Source organism: Tympanuchus pallidicinctus, unplaced genomic scaffold (assembly GCF_026119805.1).
Source record: "Tympanuchus pallidicinctus isolate F22 unplaced genomic scaffold, pur_lepc_1.0 scaffold6, whole genome shotgun sequence".
In the NCBI taxonomy this organism is placed as follows: domain Eukaryota; kingdom Metazoa; phylum Chordata; class Aves; order Galliformes; family Phasianidae; genus Tympanuchus; species Tympanuchus pallidicinctus.
In genome coordinates, this window is record NW_026294780.1 from 20693200 (window position 1) to 20719671 (window position 26472).

General features: G+C 39.5%; 1 protein-coding gene across 1 annotated transcript; it reads right to left on the reverse strand.

The window, feature by feature from the left end:
* Positions 1-855: 855 nt before the first annotated feature.
* On the reverse strand, positions 856-26132 carry TM9SF2 (transmembrane 9 superfamily member 2). The gene is made up of 17 exons (XM_052705914.1): positions 25896-26132; positions 23560-23627; positions 22103-22196; positions 21202-21329; positions 16650-16779; positions 15088-15212; positions 14325-14436; positions 12602-12681; positions 12399-12507; positions 12143-12275; positions 11785-11904; positions 9513-9570; positions 8708-8867; positions 7040-7191; positions 5884-5995; positions 5084-5255; positions 856-1531 (listed from the first exon to the last, which is right to left on the reverse strand). The coding sequence occupies exons 1-17, from the start codon at positions 26028-26030 to the stop codon at positions 1464-1466; spliced, it is 1956 nt and encodes a 651-aa protein (XP_052561874.1). The 5' UTR covers positions 26031-26132; the 3' UTR covers positions 856-1463.
* Positions 26133-26472: the final 340 nt, after the last annotated feature.

Genomic DNA, 26472 nt, shown 5'->3' on the forward strand with positions numbered 1-26472 from the left:
AGCTGTGGTTGGAGATATGCAGAACATGAGAGGTGTGGTTCATCTAGCAGGGATGTGCAGCACTATAGTTCAGATGTTATCTGAAATATTCTTAGGTGCCAGCTTCCAGGAGGTTAATAATGACAAAATACCTTAACCAAAGATATTTTTATTGGGTTCAGTATTCAAGCATCATTAGGTTAAGGTCTTTTTAGAAAAGCAAATCAATAATCAAAAAAAAAACCACCAAAAACAAAACCACCCAAACTTACAAATGACAAATGGTACAGGAAGATTAATTTGAAGTAAGATTTTATCAGGTTTGTGAAAAAAAATTTACCGAAAGCCAGATTGTGTTTTGAATCTAAATTACTGAACAACGTGTGAATATAATACTCCATTTTCAAAGAAGCAAATATCAATTAAACGCTAGTCACCTGAAATTGACAGCAGTCTCTCAATATAAGGCAAAAATAGGAATTGGCTTTTTCTTTTAACGTACACTAAGTACAGTCGGCAGCAGTCGCCATATGCTTCATCAAGATCTTTCTCAAGCAGGAGCAGCAGAGGATGCTGACTCACGCATTAAGACCTTCTCAACATACTGACCATTCCACAGCAATTCCTGAACAAGAGCCTGGGCTAAGGACTGGCTGAACGCTGCAGTGTCTTTGCTAAGTGTGTGCATCATTTCATTCTCACATGCCACAACCACACGGCAGTGCTTGAGCCGTGTGACACAACGCGCACTGCAGATCTAAAGGAGTGTCAAGGTACAGAACACTGCAGAAAATGCCATCAAATGCTCTGTGCGACCTTCCATATAATTGTATGTACAGATTTATGTGAATTTTTAACAGGTAATGACCCACTGAAGACATTTTTACAATATTTATTAGATTATGAATTTATAAATTCAAGGACTCAGAGGCACATAGTTTAAAAGGCCAAAAACACTGAAACTAATGAAGTCACAGAAATCAGAATATTTGTGGACATAATACCAGTAAAAAATAAAAATCACATCCAAACTAAAAGCGACACTTCTTAAGAGTCATCCTTCAAAGTTAGCATAATAAAAAGTTCTCATTTCCCTCAAAGAAAAATAATTCATCCCACCTACCAAGCTAGAAAATCCTATTTACAATTGTACTTTAATCAGAAGTATCATTAAGTTGCCTAACACAGCCGGTTCTACTCTGCCATTAGAATTCAACGTTTATTTTAAGGTATCGTTGTATTTACAAATGCATAAATATTGTAACTCTGATCTTCACTGAGATCTGCATGAAAACAGGCTGTTAAGTCACAATATAAACGTGTTAGTGGAAGAAAGTGTTTGGGGCAGCTGCATATTCAGTATCATTCTCAAAGAACAGAAAGCCAACACTTCTGATAAAGCTCAAGTTCATCACGGATCAGGTCTGTAAGTTATGCTCGTGAAGATTTAACCTCTTCCGCATTAATTCTTGACACTGGTTCTTTCAGTCAACTTTCACCACACTGTAGATTTTGGTTACAAACCAAAAGCATGCAAAGAATCCAATTGTCCCTAAAAAATAAAAGGAAGGTTACATATCAGGAAAAGTTGCACAGTAGATGTTAATTTCAATCCACGTATGCAATGTGCTATGCGTAGTCTTCAGAGTACCCAGCAGATCAGATCAGGTTAGAGATGGAACCCGGCCTTTACAGGCATCAACCCATCTGCACGTACCCAGTTTCCACAATCGGAAAGATGTCATGCAGAACTCATTTTAAGTCACATCATTTCTCTTCCTACCACTCGTTTTTCTTGTTTCCTACCAAAAACGTGCTATGTACCATAGAAATAAATGCTTCTGAAATACATTAGGCAGTCAAAAGGCATAAACAAACCTCAGCTGAAATTTAAGGACAGGGACTGTTTCCCTTAAGAAAGGAGAATCTCTTTATGAAGCTCCAACAGACAGATTGGCAAAGCCTAAACATATCGACTACTTTGCATGCAAAAGAATATTTCTGTTAAAACTGTTTTGCTTTAAAGCACAGCTTCAGTCAGAACGATACTGCGCTTAAAAGCAGCTCAGAACAGCTGTTACAGGAACCTTCACCTCCCACAAAAAGTAGGGCAGGAGAAAAACCGTGACAATTATCTGATTTTTGCCTGCATGCCTCTTATAAAGCCATCTTTTGAAACATCACCTTTAAGACTTGCTAAGAGGCACAACAGAAGCTGCATACTAACTCATTCAGTACACGAGCTCGCAAAGAACCATGAATGATATCCCAGTGATTTTTTTTTCTTCACGCTTGCTAAACTGCTGATGTTTAACTGACTCATTGACTGTGATACGTAGTTGCAGTCCCAGCTGCGAATCAAAGATTTGTCATGTAGCTCCCGGTATTTTGCCTGCTGAGTCTGATCAATGACCTGGAATGCAGTATGGAAGCAAGTGCCTGAAGCATGTGCTACACTGACATAGCAGCAGGGCACCATCAGAACCCTTCCTGATCCTGACAATTTTTAACAGATGAGTAAGCAACAGCAGAACAGTTTTGATACAACAATTATGATTTTCTCTTTTTAGCTTCTTTATCATCCTGACACAAGAAGTCAGTTGCCTTTAGGAGCAGTTTTTGCTAAATTGCCAGTATGGTTTTACATTTAAAAATCTGGAGAACTCAGTACCCCTTTAACACGTTTCTATAAACCCTTATCTCAGAGTGCTTCAATGCATCTCAGAGAACTGGAAATGTTGCCTTGGAACACAAATTAGCATGCCAAGCTAAACGGACAGAATTATATTATATGCTCAGAAATATGACTGCTCCCTTAAATTATGGGGTAATTTACCCTTACTCTTGGGGGAAGTAAAAAAAAAAACAAACATTAAGCATATAATGCTTCAAAGTTCTAATCCTACAGTTTATTTTCATAGAATCATAGAATCACCAAGGTTGGAAAAGACCTAAAAGATCACCCAGTCCAACCGTTCACCTATTCCCAATAGCTCCCACTAAACCATGTCCCTCAACACAACATCCAGCCTTTCCTTGAACACCCCCAGGCTCGGTGACTCCACCACCTCCCTGGGCATCCATTCCAGTGCCTGACCACCCTTTCTGAGAAGTAATACTTCCTCATGTCCAGCCTGAATCTCCCCTGCCGTAGCTTGAAACCATTCCCCCTGGTCCTATCACTATTTTGCTTATGTTCTCCCCTAACTTCTACACACAAATGGAATTACAGAGCATGACTTGCATCTCCACTGTCCCAGTTACAGACAGATAACTACTACAGAAAGCATCTGAAGAGGTCTAAGACTAAATCACTTATTCTTTGCGTCCCTGTGAACACATCCTGAAAAGCATTTCCCAAATTCACTGGCAGGCACTGCACAGCCAGTTGGTGGCCGTCAACTGAAAGCGAATGTGTGAGCAAAGGAAAAGAGTTGCACTGCACACCTTTAAAGGCATCATGTGACATGACTGGCTTGAGAGAACAAGGGTGAGTGAAAGATGGAAATCGTATGTGGAAGGTACAGAAAAGCAGCTAAAACAGAAGTCTCAGCACAGAAAATATGGTCCCCTTTGTTTTCCATGTAAATGCAATTCTGGCTTTGGCCAAAACTGTTCACAATTAAAGGCAAACATACCGAATATCTGTTAGAAAAGGTAATGGAACTAAATTAAAGATCATAGACTTACCAAGGCCTCACTTTTTCATGAGACTTTAAGCATACATCACAATGTTTAAACATTGATATAAGTGAAATCACAGAATCATTAGGCTGGAAAAGAAGTCAGTAAGTCTAGCTAGCAACATGACAAACCAAGACCCATCACTAAGCTTCGCCCCTCCGCCACCCAGGGCTCCACCACTTCCCTGGGCAGCCACTTCCAATGTCTGTCGCTCTTTCCATGAAGGAACTCTTCTGAACATCCAACCTAATTCTCCCCTGGCACAACTAGAAGTCATTTCCTCATGCCCTATCACTCGTTGCCTGAGAAAAGAGACCAACACTCTCCTCTGTGCAGTCCTTTCAAATACCTCCAGAGAAGGATGAGGTCTTCCCTCGGCCTCCTGTTCTCCAGACCAAAATTCTCTCAGCCACTCCTCACAACTCTTGTTGAAGTTCAATTGGCTATTTAAGACACGGATGCAAGCCCAACACTCTTGGGACAGAGCTTTTTAAAAGGTTTTTTTGTAACATCACATTCTCTCCAACCATCGGTGACCCAAGAAACTCCTTGGAGGCTTTTGTTCCTGTTCCTTATCTACATTCAGTTGTGGACTACAAACTGCTTTGAAGCAGCAAGCTCTCTGAAATGAGCGTATGATGTTCACTTTAAGAATAAACATTCACAAATGCCACCCATCTTCTCCAGTTAAACATTTTTTCTTCTCTGTGTTCAGTGGAAATGAAAATTCTACTTATAGTGGTATCTCTATTAAAAGCTCTGATGGCAAACCATTTGTGCTCTAGGAGGCTGCAAAATATAACCTGCAAAGTTGTATGCGTAAAGCTGCATCAAAGCTTTAGAAGTCATTAGGTTTTCTTCATAAACATGGAACCTGAAATCATTTTAAACATTGATCAGTTCAAAATAGTTTAAAAAATATACTACTCTGTAGGGAATGCTGGAACAGAATTAAATATTCTAAGTATTTTGAGGAATTGCCACGTGGTAACTTTTTTCATGAACATTTGAAAGCAGACTTCCTGCGTCCTCCATCTTAAATAAGGGACAAGCATGTCTGACTGGAAATTCCTTTCTAGTATTGAAGATGATGAAGAGGGAAGATTGTCACCTCATCTCACTAATGAGCAAACAGCAGTGCAGCACTTAAGACACACGCTTGCCCAGAAACTCATAATAAAGATAACAAAACTCTAATAACACTGTATCAAAAAAAAAGTCTCTCTGCCCTTCCTCCGCCATTTCTTCAGTGCAACAGGAAAAGAGTTACAAAGTTCCAGAAGAAATCAAATCAAGGGAAAAAAATCACAGTTGCATATTAAATTTGTAATCTTGTATCAAGATAAAGCTTGCCAAGGCTTCTCCTGCAGACAGCTGAAGGTAAATTCAACATTTGAAATCAAAGTTCAGAAGTACTTACCTGTGAAAAGGAAGAAGATCAAAACCATAATCATGGTATAACCAAAGTATAAAATGGTGCTAGCTGTTCCTGTGATTTGCAGTTTAGAAAAAAAATAATGTATTGCATATATTAGGAAATAAACTGCAGTAAAACCACTAGTGAGAAATGAACGCCACTGCCAGTGATAGTCCTAGAAGTGGGGGGCAAAAAGAAAGACATATGAGTACAATTGCATATACCTCTAATGCTCTGATACTGAAAGCAAAGCTACTGGCTATCTTTCTTCTACCATCACTTTATCTCAAAGTAAGCTTTCATAGTTTTGACCTACAGCAAAAACTATACATAAAAATCAACAGTGCTTTAACTACATTATTCAGAACTAGAGATAAGAAGGATCTGTATCAAGTAGGCAAAAAAACCCAAACAACACAAATAAGCCCAATCTACTATGGTAAACCATGGAGGTTCTTAATTACTCCCCTTAATTATCCCCCCAGGTTGGGCAGATGAAGGAATGCACTCTCATTAAGCAAAGTCAGTGGATAAATCTTCAGAAACCAGGAGGTGAGACTCTGAAGGTGACGTATCTGACACAGTGGCACTCAGTGCAGGGTTTGATTTATTATTTATTTCTTTACAAGCTGTGCCAGAAGTAGCTTCACTTCTTAAAGTCTCGATTTAAGGATATTTAATACTATATTTAAATGTTTATGTCAAATTCTGTTAATGCTTATTTCCAATTATAGAAGTCTTTAACATTTCCTGAAGCATCCTTAAAGCAGTACTAAGTATGAATACTGATGAGTATTTCTTACCTCTGCACATAGATGGAAGTAACAGAGCAATATGGTGGCCTCAGAACACGTGATAACCAAAATGATGAAAACCAGAAACAGGAAGCCAAACATGTAATACATCTGGTGAGACCTAATGAAGAGAGTTTCCAACAAATAACCAGAAAAATTAAAATGGGCATTGTTCTGGTACTATTCCTTCGTACACAGTAATATCACCTTCACCTTAAGGTACTTCCTTTCTCACTGAGGCACTATTAATTCCGTGCCCATACAATTAACTAATTTGCTTTCTACATCAAGAATAAGAGACTTGACAGCTCAGTCTGAAAACAGCGAGAAAGTGAGCCCCAATGCTGCTGGTGTTTGGGATTTTAGGGAAGAAACTGACTACACATAATGAGTGAAATTACAGTTCCAGTGAAGTCAACATGACCTCTTCCACTGAATTCAGCAGAACTTGGATTTCACCTCACATTTCAATCAAAGGGGCAGAGCTGCAAAATAATAAGAAATGTCAAATGCTTCAGCTGTGTATGCTGGGCAGAAGCACCTATTCAAGGTTCAGAAACAGTTTAAAGATCCCCAGTAACTAAACTGTGCCAGGAGGAAGACAAAATCCTTACAGTAGATTAGTTTGTCAGCATGCTATGAACTCACATCAAAATTCACTTGAACTGGAGTAGCTGCATTATTTTTGATATTGAACAGAATTACTCCGTGATGCCTTTGAAAGGAGAACAATTTTGGGGAACAATTTGTAGTCTTGCTTTCTACCCCAACAATAAAAAGCCTGAACCAAAACAAACACCCTCAGATCACATGCTTCCTTACGACATGCTTACTACTTTCAAGTTATATGCATGTATGTCAACTTTAGAGCAGCTTCCACAAGAAGGCCGAGTAGTCTGAATATCTGTCTGAATATCATGAGCCAGCTGTAAATTGCTACGCTTATCACAGTACCTTCTCCATGCACCTCAGCAAGGGACACAAGCACTGAGTATCTTCTAACCCACAAAATGTTAAAAAGATGTTAACACTTACATTTTTAATGAGCCCGTATTCTGGTAATTCTGTATCCCTCAATCAGTCAATGCAACTTGAATAAACTTTCACATAAAAACTACAACCTATTATGACACAGAAGGTAAAATTTAGGTTGCAGTTAACATACCAAATACTGTTCAGAATGAAGAACAACTGGATAAAGATGCACCCAAAAGGCAGAATCCCTCCCATGATAATTCCAGGTAATGGCTTTGTATAGAACGACTGCTCAGGAATCTGACGAGGAATTTGATTTGTGCGAACAGGGTGTTCAATAGCCTTCAAACAAAACAAAGAAATTGCTAGGTAAGTACAAGTCAAACTACACCACTACTTACTTTGCTTTCTCTTTGACAGGAGAGCTGGCAGAAGTCTATTCATACATTCTGAATATGCACAGGCTCATCTACCATTACATGTGCGTTTTCTACCAGTTCAGCTAACAAAATCTGCAAGGCAAAACAGCTGAAAGAGAGCTCTTACTTAAAATACTGCAACACATATTTTGAGCCTCCTCTTTTAATGACTGTCTATGATCTGTTGTGTAGCTGGAACATATTTCTCAGTGTTTGGCTTGGAAGTGGTGGTGCTGCACTCTTGGTTTCTCCTTCTAGAAATCTCTGCATCTGCTTTTTCAGGATGTACTCCAAGAATCACATTAAGGTACATTTACAGAGTGAGAGGATTCAATTCGGCAATTTTGATTTACTTTAATCTTGAGTTCAAGTCTAATTAAGCTACATGCACAAATCAGCATGGTGGAAAGGAAAAAAAGTAAGGCAGATGAATGCCTACTTTGCCATCTTTCCCCTTTCTTACAGATCACCTCAAGAAAATCGACAATTTCAGCTCAGTACTTGCTTTCCTGCTTTAACATACTTGTGACACCATTCACACTGCCTTGTCATAACCCTCCTTTTTTTTTGTTCTCTCAAGGAACTGCCTCTGTACAGGTTTTTACTGAAACCTGGCTTTTACAGGCTTAACTGACTTTCAGTTAAGTAAAATAAGGTAACTACAATGACCTACAAAGCCTTCCAGTATAATTAAACATTTTTCTGAAGGCATTCCATCAGCTCTGCAGAGAGTTGAAATGAAGGCTGCCTATACATGGGAAAAAATATTAGCCAAACTTACAGGTCTTTAAGCTTGTGGGGCACAGTAAGCCACTTTTCAAGCAAAAGAAAACCACTGATTTCACTGCTTAGGGTTTGGTCATTCATCTCACAAAGAACCCTCATGTAAGTAAGAAAACAGTTTAGGAGGAAATCTCAGTTAATTCAGTTAGTGTCTGCCAAGCAGCAATAATCATTTACAGAAGACTTAAGTGAAGAGATTTCACAAGAACTCGCAACTTCATCGGAAGATGAACCCTTCTCGTCTCAGACTCTGCAGACAGAGAACAGCACCAAAATGCACAGGGGAAAACCAAACAAAATACCCACAAACGCATAAACTGCTTTCCTTTATACTTGGTTGGGTCAACAGAATTCTCTGTAATGAGAGAAATAGTAATGAACATAAAGAATGCCCGGATCTCTGCATTACCTTGAACAATCGTTCAATCCAATACAGTGATAAGCCTGATCAGTGCTCAGAAATATCACTGCAACTCAACAACTTAATATCCACGTCTTGGAATTTCAAGATCAGGTACACAACGCCATTTTAAAGAAAGAGAACAGGACTGGAGTTGACAAGGTGAACTAGATTAGGGGCTACCTCGGTCATAGCCGTATATTATATATAAAAAAAACAAAAACAAACACAACACTGTATATCAAGAAATACTTACATTTTTCTTAAAGCCAAAATAGGCACCAATAAACGTCAGTGGAACAGATATGCAAAACCAGAGTGCCAAAATAGCAACCAAAGTACCAAACGGAATAGCTGCAGAAGAGCCTTCTCCCCAGAGAATGAGATTCATGATAAAAAAATCCGCAAACACGATTCTGAAAAATACATCACACACTCAGGGCACAGAAATACTTCTTAATATTTAAAGGTCTTCACAAAACAACAGAACCGTATAAGGATTTTAGTGCAAATCTCCTACAATCAAGTGACACAAAAAATATCCAAATGAAGAGGTCAAGCTTAGCGATTCTTTTGTAATCCAGCGGGATTGAACTTCAGCAGGAGCTGACATCCCAACTAAGCAATTTCAAATATATGCTTGTCTTAACTACGCTCCGGGGTAAGACTGCTTGCTGTGATTAAGTAGAAGAATTTAACACAGCGGTTATACAGTGTATGACACCATGTAGGACCAACTATAGCGCGGTCAGACAGACAGCACAGAGAGGAAAAGAAAGCATGGAAGAACTACAGCTGAAACTTAATAGTACGATTTTGCTCTTTCTTAAATCAGTTTTTTCATGTGGCAAAAGTAAACACGGAACTTGGATAAAAAAGAACCAAGTATGACATGCCACTGACACAGCTATCTTTGTCAAATGCACCTCCGTGCTCTTACAGCTTGTGGAACAAAGGGACACCGTAATAAGATTTACTTGTACAGCTGAAGCTGGAATATTAGCTATGCATGTCAGAGAAGCAATTTAATTCTTTTAATCATGGCTATATTCTCAACTCACCCAGGACAAAGGAATGATGTCAGCAGGACATTTGTTTTCCATTTCTCACCTCCAAATGCTATATTAAAACATTTGACAGTCATCAAAACGTGCATTAAGCTCACAACTATTAATTTTCCAGTCCATTTAGCTGTTACACTTAGCTTGCAAATACTCAAATAACGTCCTATCATGCTCAAATTTCAAACAGTAAAATAAATCTTTAGTAATAACAAACTCCTTCATCGATTGCTTGATCACAAAGATTCAGAGCAAGGAAAACTCTCAGATCCACAAGAAAAACATTCAAGTAAATAAACCTGGCCTCTGACCACTTTATCTAAGGAAGAGGATCTGGAGTACTTTTAAGTCTTTAAAAAACAGTTTAAACCTGTTATGATCAACAACCTCAAGTTTTCTAGCCTTTGAACAGTTTCATTAGGAAATAATATTTTATATATTATTATATATATTATATATTATATATTATATAATATATATATTAGCATATATAAATATATAAATATTAGAATGTAATATTTATATAAATACATGAAATGAGAGCTAAGCTACTTTCTTGAAATAACTTTTGTCTAAGAGTTTTACAAGTTAGGATTAATGCTTAAAAGAACATCACTCCTTCCTGTAAATCTTAATGGCATTAAGCACTGGTGATACCAAAAGACCTAGGATAGCTTTATTTAAATAAAAAAAAAATAAATCCTTAAGAGTTTGTACTACACTGATAAAAATTCTAGTCAGAAAACTTCCAAATGAAAATATCCCACTGGAATTCCAGCTGAGCAGTGCCCTCATGACACATTTATTTATGTATTTTTTAGTTTTAAGACTCAGCAGTGATTATGGTTGGAATGATTTTAATTACTTTCCTGTTCCTTCAAAAAATTCTTGGTAGAACACAGCACAGGTAATTAATATTAATCAGTTCTTTTCAACTCACGCTTCACTTTTTAAATGCAGCATTAAAAAAACCTTTTAAAATTGGATAACTGTTTCAGTTGTATTTTGCTGTTTAAGTCTCTCAGTGATTTGCTGGCACACTGCAAGGAAAAACATTCATGTTGACATGCTCTACCATTCGTTGCAACAAGAATATCTCTGGAGTAATCGTTCACTGTCTTAAATATTTAGTTAAATTGTCAAATATCAACTGAACTCATGACTAATATAATAGGAAATATAATTCTTACCACCTCCACTAAAACTACGGAATTCGGTTTGCCATCAAAAACTTCAAATTATCTTTAAAAATACAAAACATCCAGCATGATATAAAAAAACCCAAGAGCACTGTTGAATGTAGCAGCATTTAAGTCTCCTTCTATTCAAACACAACTGGTTTGAAGAGAAGCTCAAAAATGCCATCACTGCCACTGTGGGAAAGCTCCCTTCAAAACGAAGGCGCTTCATCCAGTTGGTGCCCCCAGGAAAATTATAAAATAGTCAGAAGAAAGTGAAGAACTCCAACACTTTCAGATTCAAGATCAGAAATGAATTCTCTAGCACTGTGTCTTCAGAATTATAATAGTCCAAACAGTCCAAAAAAAAAAACCAAAAAAACAACAAACCAGCTTACTCAGTCATAAACAATCTTGTACCTCATGTAAGGTAATAGACATAGAGGATGGCACACTTGGACATAAAATAAACCAGAAGGTACAGGTGCAAACTAGCTCTGGTCAGTGGACAGGCCCTGAAAGGATATCTAGTTAGGGTAAGGGGAGGAAACAGTATCAACCAACTACTGCCTGGTGTCCAAATATCACTGGGATGCTGCAGCCACAGAATACTGCTAATTCACCCCACATCCAGTCTGAAAAGCACTATTCTCCCCAAAATTGAACTAGCTAAGAAGCAGCGACAAAAATCTCAGGCAATAACAGAAGTTCATTATTGGGAAAAAAAAAAGTTATCAAACAATGTCAACAGCTAAAGCTAAAATCAAGTTAAGGGTCTGCATTCCTCCAGCCATAGGAAAACATAAGTACAAAATCATCAGAAGGAATTAGCATTAGTAAAAAATAATTTCCCCCGTAACTCCATAAGTACATAGCAGCAAAAGCAATTCAGGGTCTCTAAGCACGATCACATCAGTTTAACAATCAGTTTAACCATGCCAGTACTCTATACTTATTTTCTGTTAGTATAAATACATTTCTCCATCTTGCCCTGAGGGAAACTACAAACCATTCCATAAAATAAAAGTCAGTTCTATGACGATAATTTACTTTAATGAACTTAAGCCCTGTCATTTTAAATAACTTTTACTTACATTTGTAGAATCTGGCAGCAACATAACCTGCTGGAGTCCCAAGCAGTACCCACAAAACTACAGCACAGGTCATTAGAGCTCCCCGGTTAGCAGGTGACAAAAATCCCAGGCAAGCGAAAACTATGAAGGAGATGCACAATTTAAGAACTTAATTACACACTGGACTTAAAGTCAGTACACCACTTACTGTACCTAAACTTTCAGATAAAAACTTGTATGTCTACTGTATTAGCTCAGCTGTTTCTAATCTTAAGACTGTAAGACATTTGTAGACAAGACCGTACTGCTCTTTTTACACGCAATTAGCACTGAAAAGATGGTTTCTACAGAACCAACTCCTTCCCACTTTATTACTTACACAGTGTAACAAAAGTCATGATTAAGATCTGCGTGCCAGAGCCTAGGAAAACAGACAACAGCATTCCTTTTCTCGGGGGCCTGAAGATATCACCATGAACCAGCTTCCAGCCAAATTCCTCCTGCGCGTCTTCCTGTAAAGGAAATCCAGCTATTTTCATACAGTAAATCACACTTGTGTAGCCTGTAACAAAATAACTCCTCGCAGAAAGAAATTACATTATAAATACACTTGAGGAGGTACATTTCAGACTTACAGTGGAATCCATCTGATTGTATCTTGCAATGTCTTTATGCAGCGTCCTCAACATAATCATAGCAACCATTCCCGACAGAAAAAGGACGATCACCAAGGAGTTCATAATGCTGCAATGATTGAAAAACAGCAGCGAGTCATCGTCCACATCGCAATGTTAAAATATTTTGGTTCTGTATGCTTGAAGACAAACTTTCTTCTCACCTAAACCACTGAATATGAGTGTGAGGCATGGATTCCAAAATATAATCCCATCTTGATGCCCATCTTATATTTTTTTCTTCCTGAAAGAAGAAACATCGGTTTCAGACACAACCAGAGTCCAATTTAAATTCAAGAGTTTATACTCATGCAAAGCTATCTTAAATCTCAGGATGAATTGAAACTTAATTTGGAATGGCTTAAATGTAATATTCACAGAATAACAACTTAAAAACATACTTAAGAGTTGACCATAGACTCTAGAATAAAACATTTTCTGAATAAGACCCATGCCTTCTCAGAGCATGAAGCTTTCTATTAATTCCCATGAATTCAGATAACTAATGAACTAATTGAGAGCACAAATTTTTTAGCGTATGCAAGTCAACACACTCCATACTCAGAGACAAAGCTGTGCTACGTGAACAGCCTTCAGCCTAAAGGTCCCCTTTTTGAACACCACTGCCCAAGTTACTTCCTGCTTTCACGCAGCTTCATGCACCAACTACCAATCCAATTACTGCCAGCTAAAGCTGCAAGACAGGTGGGGAAGACAATGCTACAAACTTATATTGTTAACAGAAGGAAATTTTTTCCTTGCTGTTTTTCAACTGATGATACTTATTCAGACTAAATATTCATGTATCAGAAACACTTCTAATACAACACGTCTTCATTTTACGTTTCACAGTAAACATGAAAACAAGAATAAACAGTGCTAATCAACCTGAAGGTTACTATTAAACAAACCATCAATGCCACAATCAATGAATACAAACAGCCATGTGTTTTTGTCACAGGATGTTATTTCAGTAAGTTAAGCAAAAGCACTTTGTAGTAAAGCTGTTTTTGAAGATTAAAAGAACCCCAAAGCAATGAATTACAGTACGCAGAAGCCAAGATCAAGTATCTAGTCCACAGAGGCAGTAAAACCATATCTCAAGGCAAGCAACAAATTTCTCACCCTTATCAATAATTCTAGGACAGAATCACATTTTTCTTCTACTTATACTCCCTCAATTCCTGTCCTCCTGAGCTGATCTGATCCACTAACCTGACAGAATTTCAGAGGAATACCTCCATGTCACATAACATTATGCACAAGACAGTAAAACACACATGCAGCTGGGCATGCCATTTGTATAAGAGAAGCAATACAGGTCTTGGACTAATACTTGGACATTTTACCATTATTATTTTTTAAGGATATTCCATTTTAAAAGGTACATCATGCTTGTTCATCCTAATGAGACACATTTAAGCATCACTGGTCCCTGCATTTGCCCAATGAAATGTTTCTGTGCCTTTAGAGAACAGAGGGATGAACAATACCAGCTTAAGTTTCCTACAGTTGTATATGGGAAGACCACCTTGGGAAAAAACATAAAGCTTTTCCTCTAGGACTGCTTACAGCACTAATTTGCCAAAATGCACAGCTTCTCAGAGTTGGAGCTTAGAGTGAGAAAAAATCTGCCAGACAGTCTAGACAGACATAGAAAGTGTAATTCTTTTAAAAGCTGCATATGCATTTTTCAGGGTGCGTGGGGAGGTACGCAAAACTGTAAGGCATGCATTTAGGTCCCAAGTCACATTTCAGTTTAAATTAAGTTTTTAAAACAGAAACGTAGTGATCTGAAATAATTTTAGCTATCTTTATAATTCTGATTATTAACACAAAAGATTTGATCTTAAGAAGTAACTAACATAAAAAAACCTTAGCACTCACCTGAAAAGATATTGAGTACGTATAAGCAATTTTGACTTCTCCATTAGCCTTATTGCTTATATCCATAGGCACTCCTGAGCAATCAGGGTTGTCTGGATGAGTATGCTTGTAACTGCAGGAAGAAAAAACACAGAATGAAAGCTGCATCACTAACACCATCATTAAGATATCATTTGCTTATCTTACACAAGCATCAATTTCATCCCCGACTCTTCCCTTAAACGTTATAATACTTCTTAATGCCTCAACTTTCAGAGCTCCTAAGGAGCGTGTCACAAACTGAGGACATCAGGACACACAAACTGTTGGCACAGAAGTATATCTCCTAAAACATATCTACAGAAGAACACACTCTCAAAAACGCAGCATCAGTAATAATCAGACCATCTGTAGAAAGGCCACACAGACACGTGAACAACTGATAGCTATATTTGTGCTATCACTGCATCCAGATTGCTGAATTCATCAGAATTTGCACTCTAATTACTCCTGCCTTTGGCACCGATGATGATATGGAACATTCCCTACTGGGGTTGCTTCCCTTAACACATATTACTTTCAAATTTCATTTTATCTTTTTTGGCACAAGTAGGAAATAGTGCACAAAGATCTCCAGAACTTACAGAGTAAGATTGCATCAATCCTCCATCAATCAAGAGGAAAGCTAATGTATGTGTCATATACCTGAAAAGATTTCTCCAAACCAAAGCAAGAGTGCTGGGATGGATCACTGCTCAACAACAACTTATTTCTGAATACTGACCTTTTTGGTTCAAGTTTAGCAGCAACAAGTCTTGCTCCCAGAGCTTCATTCTCCACAACATGGTAATATATCTTTATGTCAACGTGATTGAAGATATAAAAAGTATCTTTTTCATGAAATTCTGACTAAAATGATTAAAAAAAAAAAAAGTTAAAAAAAAATCAAGAAGATAAAGACACCTGAAAGCCTTACAAAATTTAATTTCATACTGCATAGTTTTCCTGTCAAAAAGTTCTCCCAAAGATGCACGCACAATTCTGGGAATACAAAGACAGTGAATTGCTTTATTGCATTAGAAAAAAAGCTCAGAACTACAGGTTGAGAGCAGAACTTCACCTGAGACTATAGAGTCTCTATATATCAACTTAAGCAGCAAACTGAATTGACAGCTATGTGACAACTTTCATAACCAGATGTGTTTAATAAACAATTAGCTCTTTTAAAACACAGTGTATGTTTTTCATAGATTAAACCAAACCTATTAAGACAACGCAAATCATTGCTGTCTGTGACAGAACCACTTCCACGTTTGAAACCAAAGATTCACTGTAAACAACATTCAATATGTTGAACAGACATCTCAGGTGAAGGGATGTTTCAGTTTGAAAATCAGTCCATTAAACTAGTTGTTAAAAGCTTTATGTCTACTGCAGCTTTGTTAGTCCTTCTTCAGGGTGTTCTGTCCCCTCCCCTTTCTACAGAGGGCCCTAATGAGAAGCCTGGGTTTTATTTTTCTAAGGTGCTCTTCTATAGTCTTTCAATTACTCCTTCAAAAGTTATTACCCTTATATTAAAAACAAATATTTAAACAACATTATGAAATGTTGCCAGATTACATATTTGACCACAAATCTACTTCAACCATCCAGTTATACGGAGTCTCTGAAATCAATTCACCATGCAGGAAAAGAAACAAAATTAGAAGCTGGTAAGTAAAACAAAAGACCACTTTCCTCTCTGTGGAAAAGGTCTGGGATAACCTGAAGACATTCTACATTTCTTAATGCATTCTTATCTGCGTAACACTAACAGTGCATTTATCTGGAATTCCACTAGTTTACCCAAAAGGACCCATCTGACATGGAAGAGAAGCTTCACTCAGTATTCTTATATATTGCCTTTTTCCACCAGTCCACATCATTTTAAGAGAAGCACTCCTTCAAGAACTAGTAGTTCTCATGCAGAGAAAAAAATATGCCTGCAAAAAACTGTTTCCATGAAACACTTCTATCTCACAGTAAAGTAAAATCCAAGTTCTTCAAAGTTTAGACATCACAGACAACGAAGGACAATGTTTTTCTCCCGCATTCCATGTATTCTACACACTATCCACATTCTTCTCTATTTGAGCCTTTCTGTATTTCTACATACATCACAGAGGAGGCAGTTCTTAGACAAGCTGAGGTGAGATTAGAGATTGTAGTACCTGCACATATATCAAAACATTCAGTTTTAGGGGAACAAAGATAGTGAGGACTCACCATAGAAACAGGACACAGACATAATAAGTCTTTACAACAGTAAAAAGAGGATATTATAAATAAAATCCAACTCAAACGTACATTAATAACGCAGGCATCTTTTGGACGGCCATCTTCTGTAATGTAGCAGCCAATAGGAAAGCCTGGATTGCAGAACCTCTGGCCATCTTCAACATCGTAGCACCAGGTCACAGGCATGTTGTCCACAATCCTGTGAATTATATACTGACACTTCATCATCTTTCAAAATACACGGCATCATGCAAATAAAAATAGACAAATCCATAGGTAGGTGTTGGAAATACACGGCCCACTCGGTGGCCACCAAAGCATTCTATTTACTGAGCCAGTTTCTAAAGTGCCCCTACAAACACAGATCAAATCATAAAGCTCTTTCACTCTGAAGGCACAGGAATGAACTATTTCATTATTTTTTCTTTAAACATAGCCCAAGTCATCCAGGAAAGCAGCTGAAATGAACTACATCATTTCCAGTTTCTTCGAGACAAAAACACAAAATAAAAAACTGCTCACACACTATATAAACATTATTAATCCTCCAACTTTCTAATTGCTCTTCAGAAACACTGCTACTAATAATACTACTAATGTTTCTCGACACTGCTTGAACCATCTCCGAGTTCTTTCCATGCTGCTCTGTATCCACTCACCAACCAGCCCTTGCCCATGTTTAGGATGGCCCCACCTCAGGTGTGGGACCTTGCACTTGGCCTTGTTCAGCTGCGTGAGGTTTTTACATAGGCCCACCTTTCAAGCCTGCCAAGCTCCTCCTGGATGTCATCCTTTCAGTCCAAAACATTGACTGCACCACACAGCTTGGTATCACCTGCAAAGTCTCTGAGGGTAAACTCAATCCCACTATCCATATAACCAATAAAAATATTAAACAGGCCCAGTAGGGACCCTTGAAGGGCACTGCATGTCACTAATGTCTGCCTGGACATTGAGCCATCAACTGCCAGCCTTTGGATGGGGCCATCCAGCCAGCTCCTTATCACTGAAATCCCACAAACCTTCTCTCTCCTATTTAGAGACAAGGAAGTTGCATGGGACTACAGCAAAAGCTTTACACAAAATAACATGATAAAGATACTATCCAACATGCTGCAAATAGTGCATTTATATCTATCTGCATCTATCTATCAACAAAACAAACAAAACCCACTAAAGACATACTTTTAAATTGAGAGATACTCATCATGCTCAATTTTCTTTTTGTGCTAGAAAAGCATTAAGAATGTACATTTTCATGTCACAAAGTGTTTTAACTATCCGGAAGATAAATCCCAAAAGCAATTTATTCAAAGAAGATTTAAAATTCAGCAGCCGCTCTTAAAGCATCATTAATTGCTCCCAGATACATCTGTACAGTTCAATTAGTAAATGACACACGTGAAGACATGAGACAACAGCCACCTCTTGAGCACTGCCAAACCAAAAGAAGACATCTCACCAACTCAACAAGACAGGCTTTTGTAGAACTTATCAAGCTGCTGAATATTCGTTACAATTAAGCACTCCAGGATTACAGTCACTAAGCTGTTAAGGTTAACAGATACCTGCTAAGGTCTCATTAGGTACTTCACACACAACTAGGACTTCAGTCAACAATAAAGAACTGCTAAGGGACACGTGGTGCCTTTGCTGATAAAACAATAACGAGGTCTGCATCATCCCCACCATTAGCTACCATACAGAGCTGGGTTAGCAATATTGACTCATATTGGCACAATGGAAGAAAGTTTTAAAAAAGCCCCTTTGAAAACCACAACTTGTAAGCTCTCAGTCTCCAGCAGAGCTATGAACAGCAGTAGCAACAACCAAATCTGACTTGCCTAGCCATGCTGTACAGGGCACAATTAAGCTGCAGATTTGCAGCTATTCCAGGTGCAAGTCATTACAGTTGGTTCTCATTTGAAATTCTAGCTCCATAACATGTGCAAGAGGTTGGTTTTGTTAGCACCTCCATTTCGTAAAGCACAAAAACAGGTAACAGATCAACCTACTGCAAGTGACTTTGGTTGGGATAAAGGTTTTACCCTGCATCTTCTGCAGCAGAGGCATACAAAGCTGCCTTCAAGCTGTGATGCTGGAACAAATTGATAAGTTAAGAAGCAAATCATTTTTCAGTGTTAATCTTCACATTTGAAATGACTTGAAGAGATTACACACGAGGAGCAAATAAGCTACACAAATATTCTTGTATGTCTTCCAAGAACATCTGGTGATGAACGTGGTGAGACAGGGTATCACCGTTGCTGTTGAGTCCAATTCAGTGTGTCAATTACTGATCTTATTAAGTAGCCTTGAAAGCCTTAAAAGTACTTTGCACCATCTGTGTTCCCCTGAAATGTTATGACACATTGAAGCCTGATAATAAACCTCTATCAAACCCTCCCTTATGCTACACCTTGCTGATTGCCACGTATCTGAATCCTATATTACACTTCTGAATCACAAAATGCAGCCACTTCCACTCTGTGGATCTGTGGTTGATGAGGGACTGCTGTTACTGTAGCAGACATAAACATGGATACTTCATGCCACTGGTCGCAAAGCTTTACAGCAGTAGAACTAATGCTCCAATTGTTTCATTTTTTGCTATTAAAGTAATTAGAAATATAAGAATACAGAGCACTCCAAAGGAAAGTTTTCCCACTGAAAATTGAACAATTGAATTGAAACATCTCTATCAAGTTTGGGGTACAGACTAAAGAACATTCTTAAATATGCTAAGTACATTTGTGAACTGATGTAAGCAGAGAAAAGTATTTGTTTTGTGATAGCATCACAGCTTTGGGAAATTTTTCATTTCATTTTTCATGCACACACCGAAACACAAACAGACTTTAAAGGTTAAACATTATGCCACACCAACACATACCAGTGAAATTCAAAGCAATGCAAATTTTATAAACACATGCAAGATTTAAAAGAAATATAACTAAATGAAGTATCTTTGAAGACCTACTTATTGCAGCATTAAACAGATACACTACAAATCCCTGCAAAAACAGCTGCATTTTTCAGAGCTCCTTTATTTACTCTCCTATTCACTTATATAAAGGAGCAGCTGCTGCCTGTGAACCTCTCATCTAGTTTATCAGCTTGCAACCTCACTGATTTTCCAGAGATTTCCAAGAAGATGCAGATCAGTGAGACAGTCTATCCCTAGACAAGACAGCATCAGCTTCCAAGAACAGCAAAAAAAGCACTCACTGCCTATTCACTGTGGATGGCTGCATTGAAACTGAACAAACAAAATGTGGTATTAGAGGAAAAACACCTAAATGACAATGGCAACATTCAACATTTCACCTCCTTTTTTACTACTATGTTCAGAATCGTTTAATCTAATTAGATGAAAACCAGGTTTTGTTTCAGTGAAGCAGGCAGTATGTAATTGGAATCATCTGGGCAATATTAATTATGCTTATTCCAAAGACATGCCAAAGTGAAAGCTCAGACAACTTAATGCCAATGTTCCTTCTACGCTTGCACCTAAAGGCTGCTGTTAGCACAGAACACCAACATAAAAGCACTACAGACAAATATCCATGTATGCCATCTATAACACCTACACACACCCTGCAGATAAACGTTTCACAGCTTCTGGATTTTGGTGCAGAGCACGTCCTAAGTCCTAAGTAAAGAAACCAGCATGACTTCAGCATCTACATCCCATATGGCCTCACCCTTATGGACCACCAGAAGAGAATCTCAACATCCAAGCTGAAACAGAGCCCCAGCACATTCCAAGATAATTTAGATTTTATGTTTTTTTTTCCAGTTCTATTTTTTGTATCTGCTACAGAGGGTCTCAGAGAACAGAAAAAGATTCAGTGTGTAGGTGTTCCTCAAGTTAATGAGCTCATTTTCACTGGCCACCTTTCATTTCCATATCCTATACAAAAAAAGAAACTTTGCACACTCAGAACTACTGATCCCATCTCTTGGGCACAACATTACAAAGAGTGCAAAGGCTTTTGAAGAGGCTAAAGATGACCTAAAAGTAGACTGAAAGTTTCAATTCTTACCTCCAACCAATTTCTATGCTTACAGATGCAAAGAAATAGCAGTACTTTACAGTGAGCAGACAGCAGAAAAAAAAAAATCACATGCTATGTTTGGAAACATACTTGTTTCCATGGAGTAAGCACTCATTCCTGGTGAGTGCTCTTAAGTAAAAATAAATAAATGAAGACATTAAGGCAACATACAAGAATAACTTTTGCAAAAACAGGAGAGTAATGGATTTAGTGCAAAAGCCTCATGTTGAATCTGTATTAACATGCAAATACAAAATGACCAACTACATTAATTTAGGTTTAGGTTAGATATTAGGAGGAAGTTTTTCACACAGAGGGTGGTGACGCACTGGAGCAGGCTGCCCAAGGAGGCTGTGGATGCCCCATCCCTGGAGGCATTCAAGGCCAGGCTGGATGTGGCTCTGGGCAGCCTGGTCTGGTGGTTGGCGACCCTGCACACAGCAGGGGGGTTGAAACTAAATGATCATTGTGGTCCTTTTCAACCCAGGCCAAAATTCTATGATTCTATGATTAATTATCAGCAATATATTAGACTAACCAATCCATGAACGATGTCAACTTACCAATGATGCTGATAATTCAGTAGCATACTTTTTTTCAAAAAATCTAATTTCTGCTTATCCTCTGCCTTCTTGGTATCATACGTTTTTGTACAAACAGCTTTACATGTCTCCTTCTTGTTGAATGTGAACTACAAAAACGAAATACATGTGAAAAAAATTAGTAAAAGCATGTTGCTGCAATTCCAGAGTTTAACAAGTCTTCCCCCATACACTTATTACTGTGTATGCTAATAAAAAGAATTTTCAAAACTATATACATTGATATTACAGAGGAGCTTTTCATATTGGCACGTACTATAAAATCCCTTTGTGATCTTAGAGCACATTGTAAGATCCCAATTTTTAGACCTGGTTTTCAAGAGTAAGAGTACTCAATTTCCTCTAACAAGAGAGGAATTTCAGCTGAGAAGCAAGGTTCCAAAGACAGAAGAAAAACTCCGCAGCATTTCAGGCCACAAGGTTTACAAGCAGGGTTGGTCTCTTCTCACTGCTGACAGATGACAGGACAAGGGAAAATGGCCTCAAGTTGTGCCAGGGTAAGGTTAGGTTGGATATCAGGAAACACTTCTTTACAGAAAGGGTTGTTAAGCAGTGGCACAGGCTGGATGTGTTTAAAAACCATTTGGATGTGCTGCTCAGGAACATGATTTAGCAGTGGGTTGTTAAGAGTTAGGATAGTATGGTTAGGTTGTGGTTGGACTTAATCATCTTTAAGGTCTCTTCCAACCTGAGCGATTCTATGATCCTATGCAAACTTAGGTTAAATTGACAGATTTCTATTATGTGGAATTTCAGATAATGAAATCCTAAAACGCCCTAATGAAAGGATCCTCAAGATTCTGACCTCTTTTGGTTACACTGGATTATAAGTATTAATAAAAGCCCTTTTCACAGAACAAACCCTGTAAGGAGATGGTTCTATCCTCTCTCCAAACAACACTTGGCCAAGGTTTTCAGATGGACGTTTCTTCCCTTCCGCTTGACAGAAATCAAACCTGAATTATAGAAAAGATAGCAAAATTAACAAAGTTTAGTAGATGTGCACGTCAGACCCAACAGAGTACCTCAAATCAAAACCATCATCACAAGTAAAGGAACTATATATATAGTTAGTATAGTAGATATATATATAGTTTCTTGAATCTGTCAAGTATGAAAATCACAGCCCGGTTTGGGGGAAGTGATACAAGTTGCAGCTTGATAAATCCCTTAACAGATAACCTTTGTTCAGACAGTGGGAAGGGTCTGCTTCTTTGTACTGAATAGATAAAGGAGGCACCTGAGACTTTGTATCTTATGGAATATGTAGGGGAGGCCTTCAGGAAAGGCCTCTGAATGCACAGAAGCTGAGGACCTTTTTCATGCAAGACATGTGAGACTGGAGGAGAGCATCCCCCCCGCACCCAGCGCTGTTGTTAAGGCACACCTACTTTCTAACTCTCCACCTCGACTCTGAGAGAGTTTCTCAATTCTTCTGGTATCAGAAGGAACAAGAAAAGCCCTGAAGTCAAGCCTCTCGATTGGCTATTCAGAACTCGGTTTATATTAATTAGAGGAGAATAAACGTTTCCTTTAGTAGTTGCAGATTTCCTATTTGTGCAGGAATTTTAGCCAGGAATTAAGGCTTCACATCATGTCATGACAGTCCAAAAAAGGCATGCAAATCGAATTCTTGGAGAAAATAATAAAACAAAAGCATCAAAGAGCTGTTTCACATCAAATGCCACCGAATAAAAAAGTTACAATACTTTCAGTCACCGAATCTTTTAATAGCACACCTTCCGGATACCTCCTAACTTCAAGTGTGCCGTGCTTATATGCATTAAGAAGTGGATATAACTAGTGCTTGATCTCTTCAACATGAAATAGCAAAGTATTTTTCCAAGCAACAACTTTACATACTTGCACAGATCACAGACATATTTTGTGTACTCCCACGATGAAAACCGAGAAAGCATTTAACACCTCATTAAGATAATTGATGGAAAGTTCACACCTCGTTACCACTTTAACTCATCTGGCTATAGGCTACTAAAGACAGCAGTAATACTTTGCCCTATAAAATTACAATATATAGACAGGGAGGGACAAAAGGAGATAATCTGCAAAGAAAACCAAGAAATAGGGAACAAAAAACCCATTTCTTGGAAATTCATTCGAGATTCGCAAATTGTTTAATTAAAAAATGGAAACAAAAAAACGAAAATGGAAAAAATAAAACCTAAAATGGAAAAATAAGTGGACATTCCTTGTTTGGAAACAGCTAAATCAAGGCACTAATAACACTTGAAGATAAATGCAATTCATCTTGTCGGAAGAAGTGAAAAGCAGAACGACACAGACATGCAAGATACTTACGCAGTGTATTCGTAGGGAAGGACAGACTCTACAGAGTCAAGCCTGTTCACAAACAGCTCGATTCCAGACTGAAAGAATCAAGAGAGTCACTGGTTGTATTTCATCTGTGCTCATACATATTTTGTATATACACACACACACACGTAGGCTCTTGTGTCAATAAAGTAAGTGAAAGTCTCACAATGGGCAGATAAGAATTATGCAACTCTCTATCTTGAAATGCACATTCTCATATAATGAATGATATCTGCCAGGACCATGAATTAAATGCTATCTGAGCATGGGGAAAACAGAGCCCACATGACAAAACCACTAGAAGGCTAACATAAGCATGCAGACTACAAGATAGCAAGAAATCAGATACAAGAATAATACAGTTATAAAACTGTTATAAAACAGTTGCCAGTTTTAGTTTAATGCAGCAGCTGGAGTGATTTAGCCATCATCATAACTTCTGCACAAGTCTTACAAGGATACGGTGAAAAGCACAGATCAGATCAGTACCTGTGTACTGGTCCACAACTTCATTTCTGAAGCAACCAAAAACTCAGCTGTGGGGATTTAAACAAAATCTAAAAATCTCACATGGGAGAGAACTCAGTATTACTAAATCAACGGTGGCAACTGTCAGAACTCAGCTAGAACACATGAAAAATTAACGTTGTACAAGGAAGCTTAATTGTACCCACTTACATAAATATTATGCTGTGGCAATTATCTGATTATGCACCATCTCCTCCTCACCACACACTACACTAAACGGGGGCAATTCAACTGAAAGAACAATTCAGACATACTGCATGCCTCTATCTCACTTTGTACATAACCTGGCTGGCACAAGGTAGAGGAATAACAAGAAATGGCTTAACTCAGAAACAGATTTTCAGAATAATACAGCTGATGAGGTTATCCTAAAATGTTCAGCTAGCCACTGGTGGCAGATTTATATTAACTGTCTAATTACACGTTTATAAAGTGATACATTTTCAGGATAAGGATTCAAACATTTTGTGGACACTGCGTGAAGGGGGGAAAAGAAATAAAGCAATGATGCCTGAGCAGGATCACTCCATAAGCATCTCAGGTATAACGAAAGGACAGCAGGCAACCTGCTTTGCTTAAAAATCCTCTAACATGACCCTAGCCTAAACTAGGAATAATTTAAAAACAGCAGTGTTTTTCAGGGATGCTCTGAAGAACTACAGAGTGCAGCTTGAAAACTTTAGCCTGTAGGTGAAGAAAAGTATTTCTTCAGGAGGGCAGCATAGCACTGTAGCAGGTGGTAGATGTGCTGTCCTTGGAAGTTTTCAAGGTTTGCTTAAACAAGGGCAGAGCTGATCAGGTCTTGTGCTGGCAGCAGTCTTGCTTCTTAAATAAATTCGTGATCTCCTGAGGTTGCTTTCAAACACTACTTCTATGATCCCATAAAACAACATCCACAGAGCATTCTGGTGCTATGACAGAAGCAGTGTGGAAAGAAGACTGAAGGAATCCATGGTTACCTGTTAGAAGAGGATCTGACCAGTCAGAATTAAACAACACACTTGAGAAAGATGAGAAAAGTACAACTGCTACCATTTCTGTCACAACAGCAGCAAACAGCTTCTAAAGCTCACCCAAAGGAGCAAAAACTGCCTTAAGAACACACCCCTATCAACCAGCATCCTCACAAAAAGCCACTCGGTTATGTGAGAAAACTTCACCAGTAAGCCAGTATGTAAAGAACTTCCCCCTGACATCCAACCTAAATCTTCCCTCCCTCGACTTAAAACCATTTGCCCTTGTCCCGCTGCTATCTACCCTTTCAAAGATTTGACTGCCCTCCTGTTTGTAGGTACTGAAAGTAACTTAAGACATCACTGAGAGTTTAGGATCAGAGTGCTTGGGACAGGGAAGCTCTGTGCTGTGGACTCGTGACAGCCCAGAAGACACAGCTGTCACCGCACACTCACCCTGGCCGGTTACCTGCCTGCGACCTGCAACTAGCAGCTGCTAACCCCTGACAAACGACCAGCTGGAAAGGCTCGCTCGGTGCAGCACGTACAAGGGCCAGGAGATGGGCGGGCCGCTCCCGTCTGTAAGATGACAGCAACTCGGGAGAGGAGCCGGCAGTCGCACCATCTACTAACGCGTTACCCTCAGCCGTCACGCCTCGAGCCGCAGAGAGCTCAAACTCCTCAGGGCGGCAGCCAGGTAGCAAGAGGAGAGAAAAACAGCGGCGGGACGCCCGGCAGGCTCGGGCCGCGCAGCGAGGCGGGCCCCAGGGGCGCGGGAGGCGCCGAGGCCTCCCCACCTCAACGCGGCCGCCCGGCCCCAGGCCGCCCCGGCGGGCTCACCTTGCACTCGGGCTTCTCCTTGGAGGGCTCGCAGAAGTTGACGGGCGCCAGGCCCGGCAGGTAGAAGCCGGCGGCGGGGTGAGGCGGCGCGGTGACCGCCAGAGCGGCGACCACGAGGAGCGGCCGCAGGGCCATCGCGGGCGGGCGGCGGTGGAGGAGGAGGGGCGGGGAGGCGGCTCCCTCGGCGCCTCTCGCGCGCGCCCGCGGCACCAACGGTCGTTGCTGCGTCGCCCCCCGCCTCGAGCGGCCGCCGCTTCCGGCTTCTGGCGCTCGGACACGTCACCCCGCGCGGCCAGCCCGACGGGGGCCGAGAGGGAGGGGGCGGGGCGTGAGCGAGCCGCGGGGCCGCTCTGCGCGTTCGCTTCCGGGTTGCGCCCCGCCCGCTCCGGTTGCCATGGCGGCACGGGCCGGCCCCGCTGCGCGCTGTGCTTCATTGCGGGTGCGCACGGCCCTGTGGGCGTGTGCAGGTTTTAATTCTCTATGGAAGCGGCGGCATGAATGTGCAGAGTCACAGAACCGTAGCGTCCACCCTGTCGGAAGGGACCCATGCGGATCATGTGTGTCGTGTAGTCCGTCT

Bases quoted from the DNA above. Each gene is read 5' to 3' on its own strand.
- TM9SF2 (XM_052705914.1), bottom strand. From the start codon at position 26,030: ATGGCCCTGCGGCCGCTCCTCGTGGTCGCCGCTCTGGCGGTCACCGCG. The intron at 21,330-22,102 runs GTTTGTTCTGTG...TCGTTTTTGTAG, and splicing joins TAGAACCATCTCCTTACAGG to TTCACATTCAACAAGAAGGA. The intron at 5,256-5,883 runs GTAAGAAATACT...CCCCACTTCTAG, and splicing joins ACTTCCATCTATGTGCAGAG to GACTATCACTGGCAGTGGCG.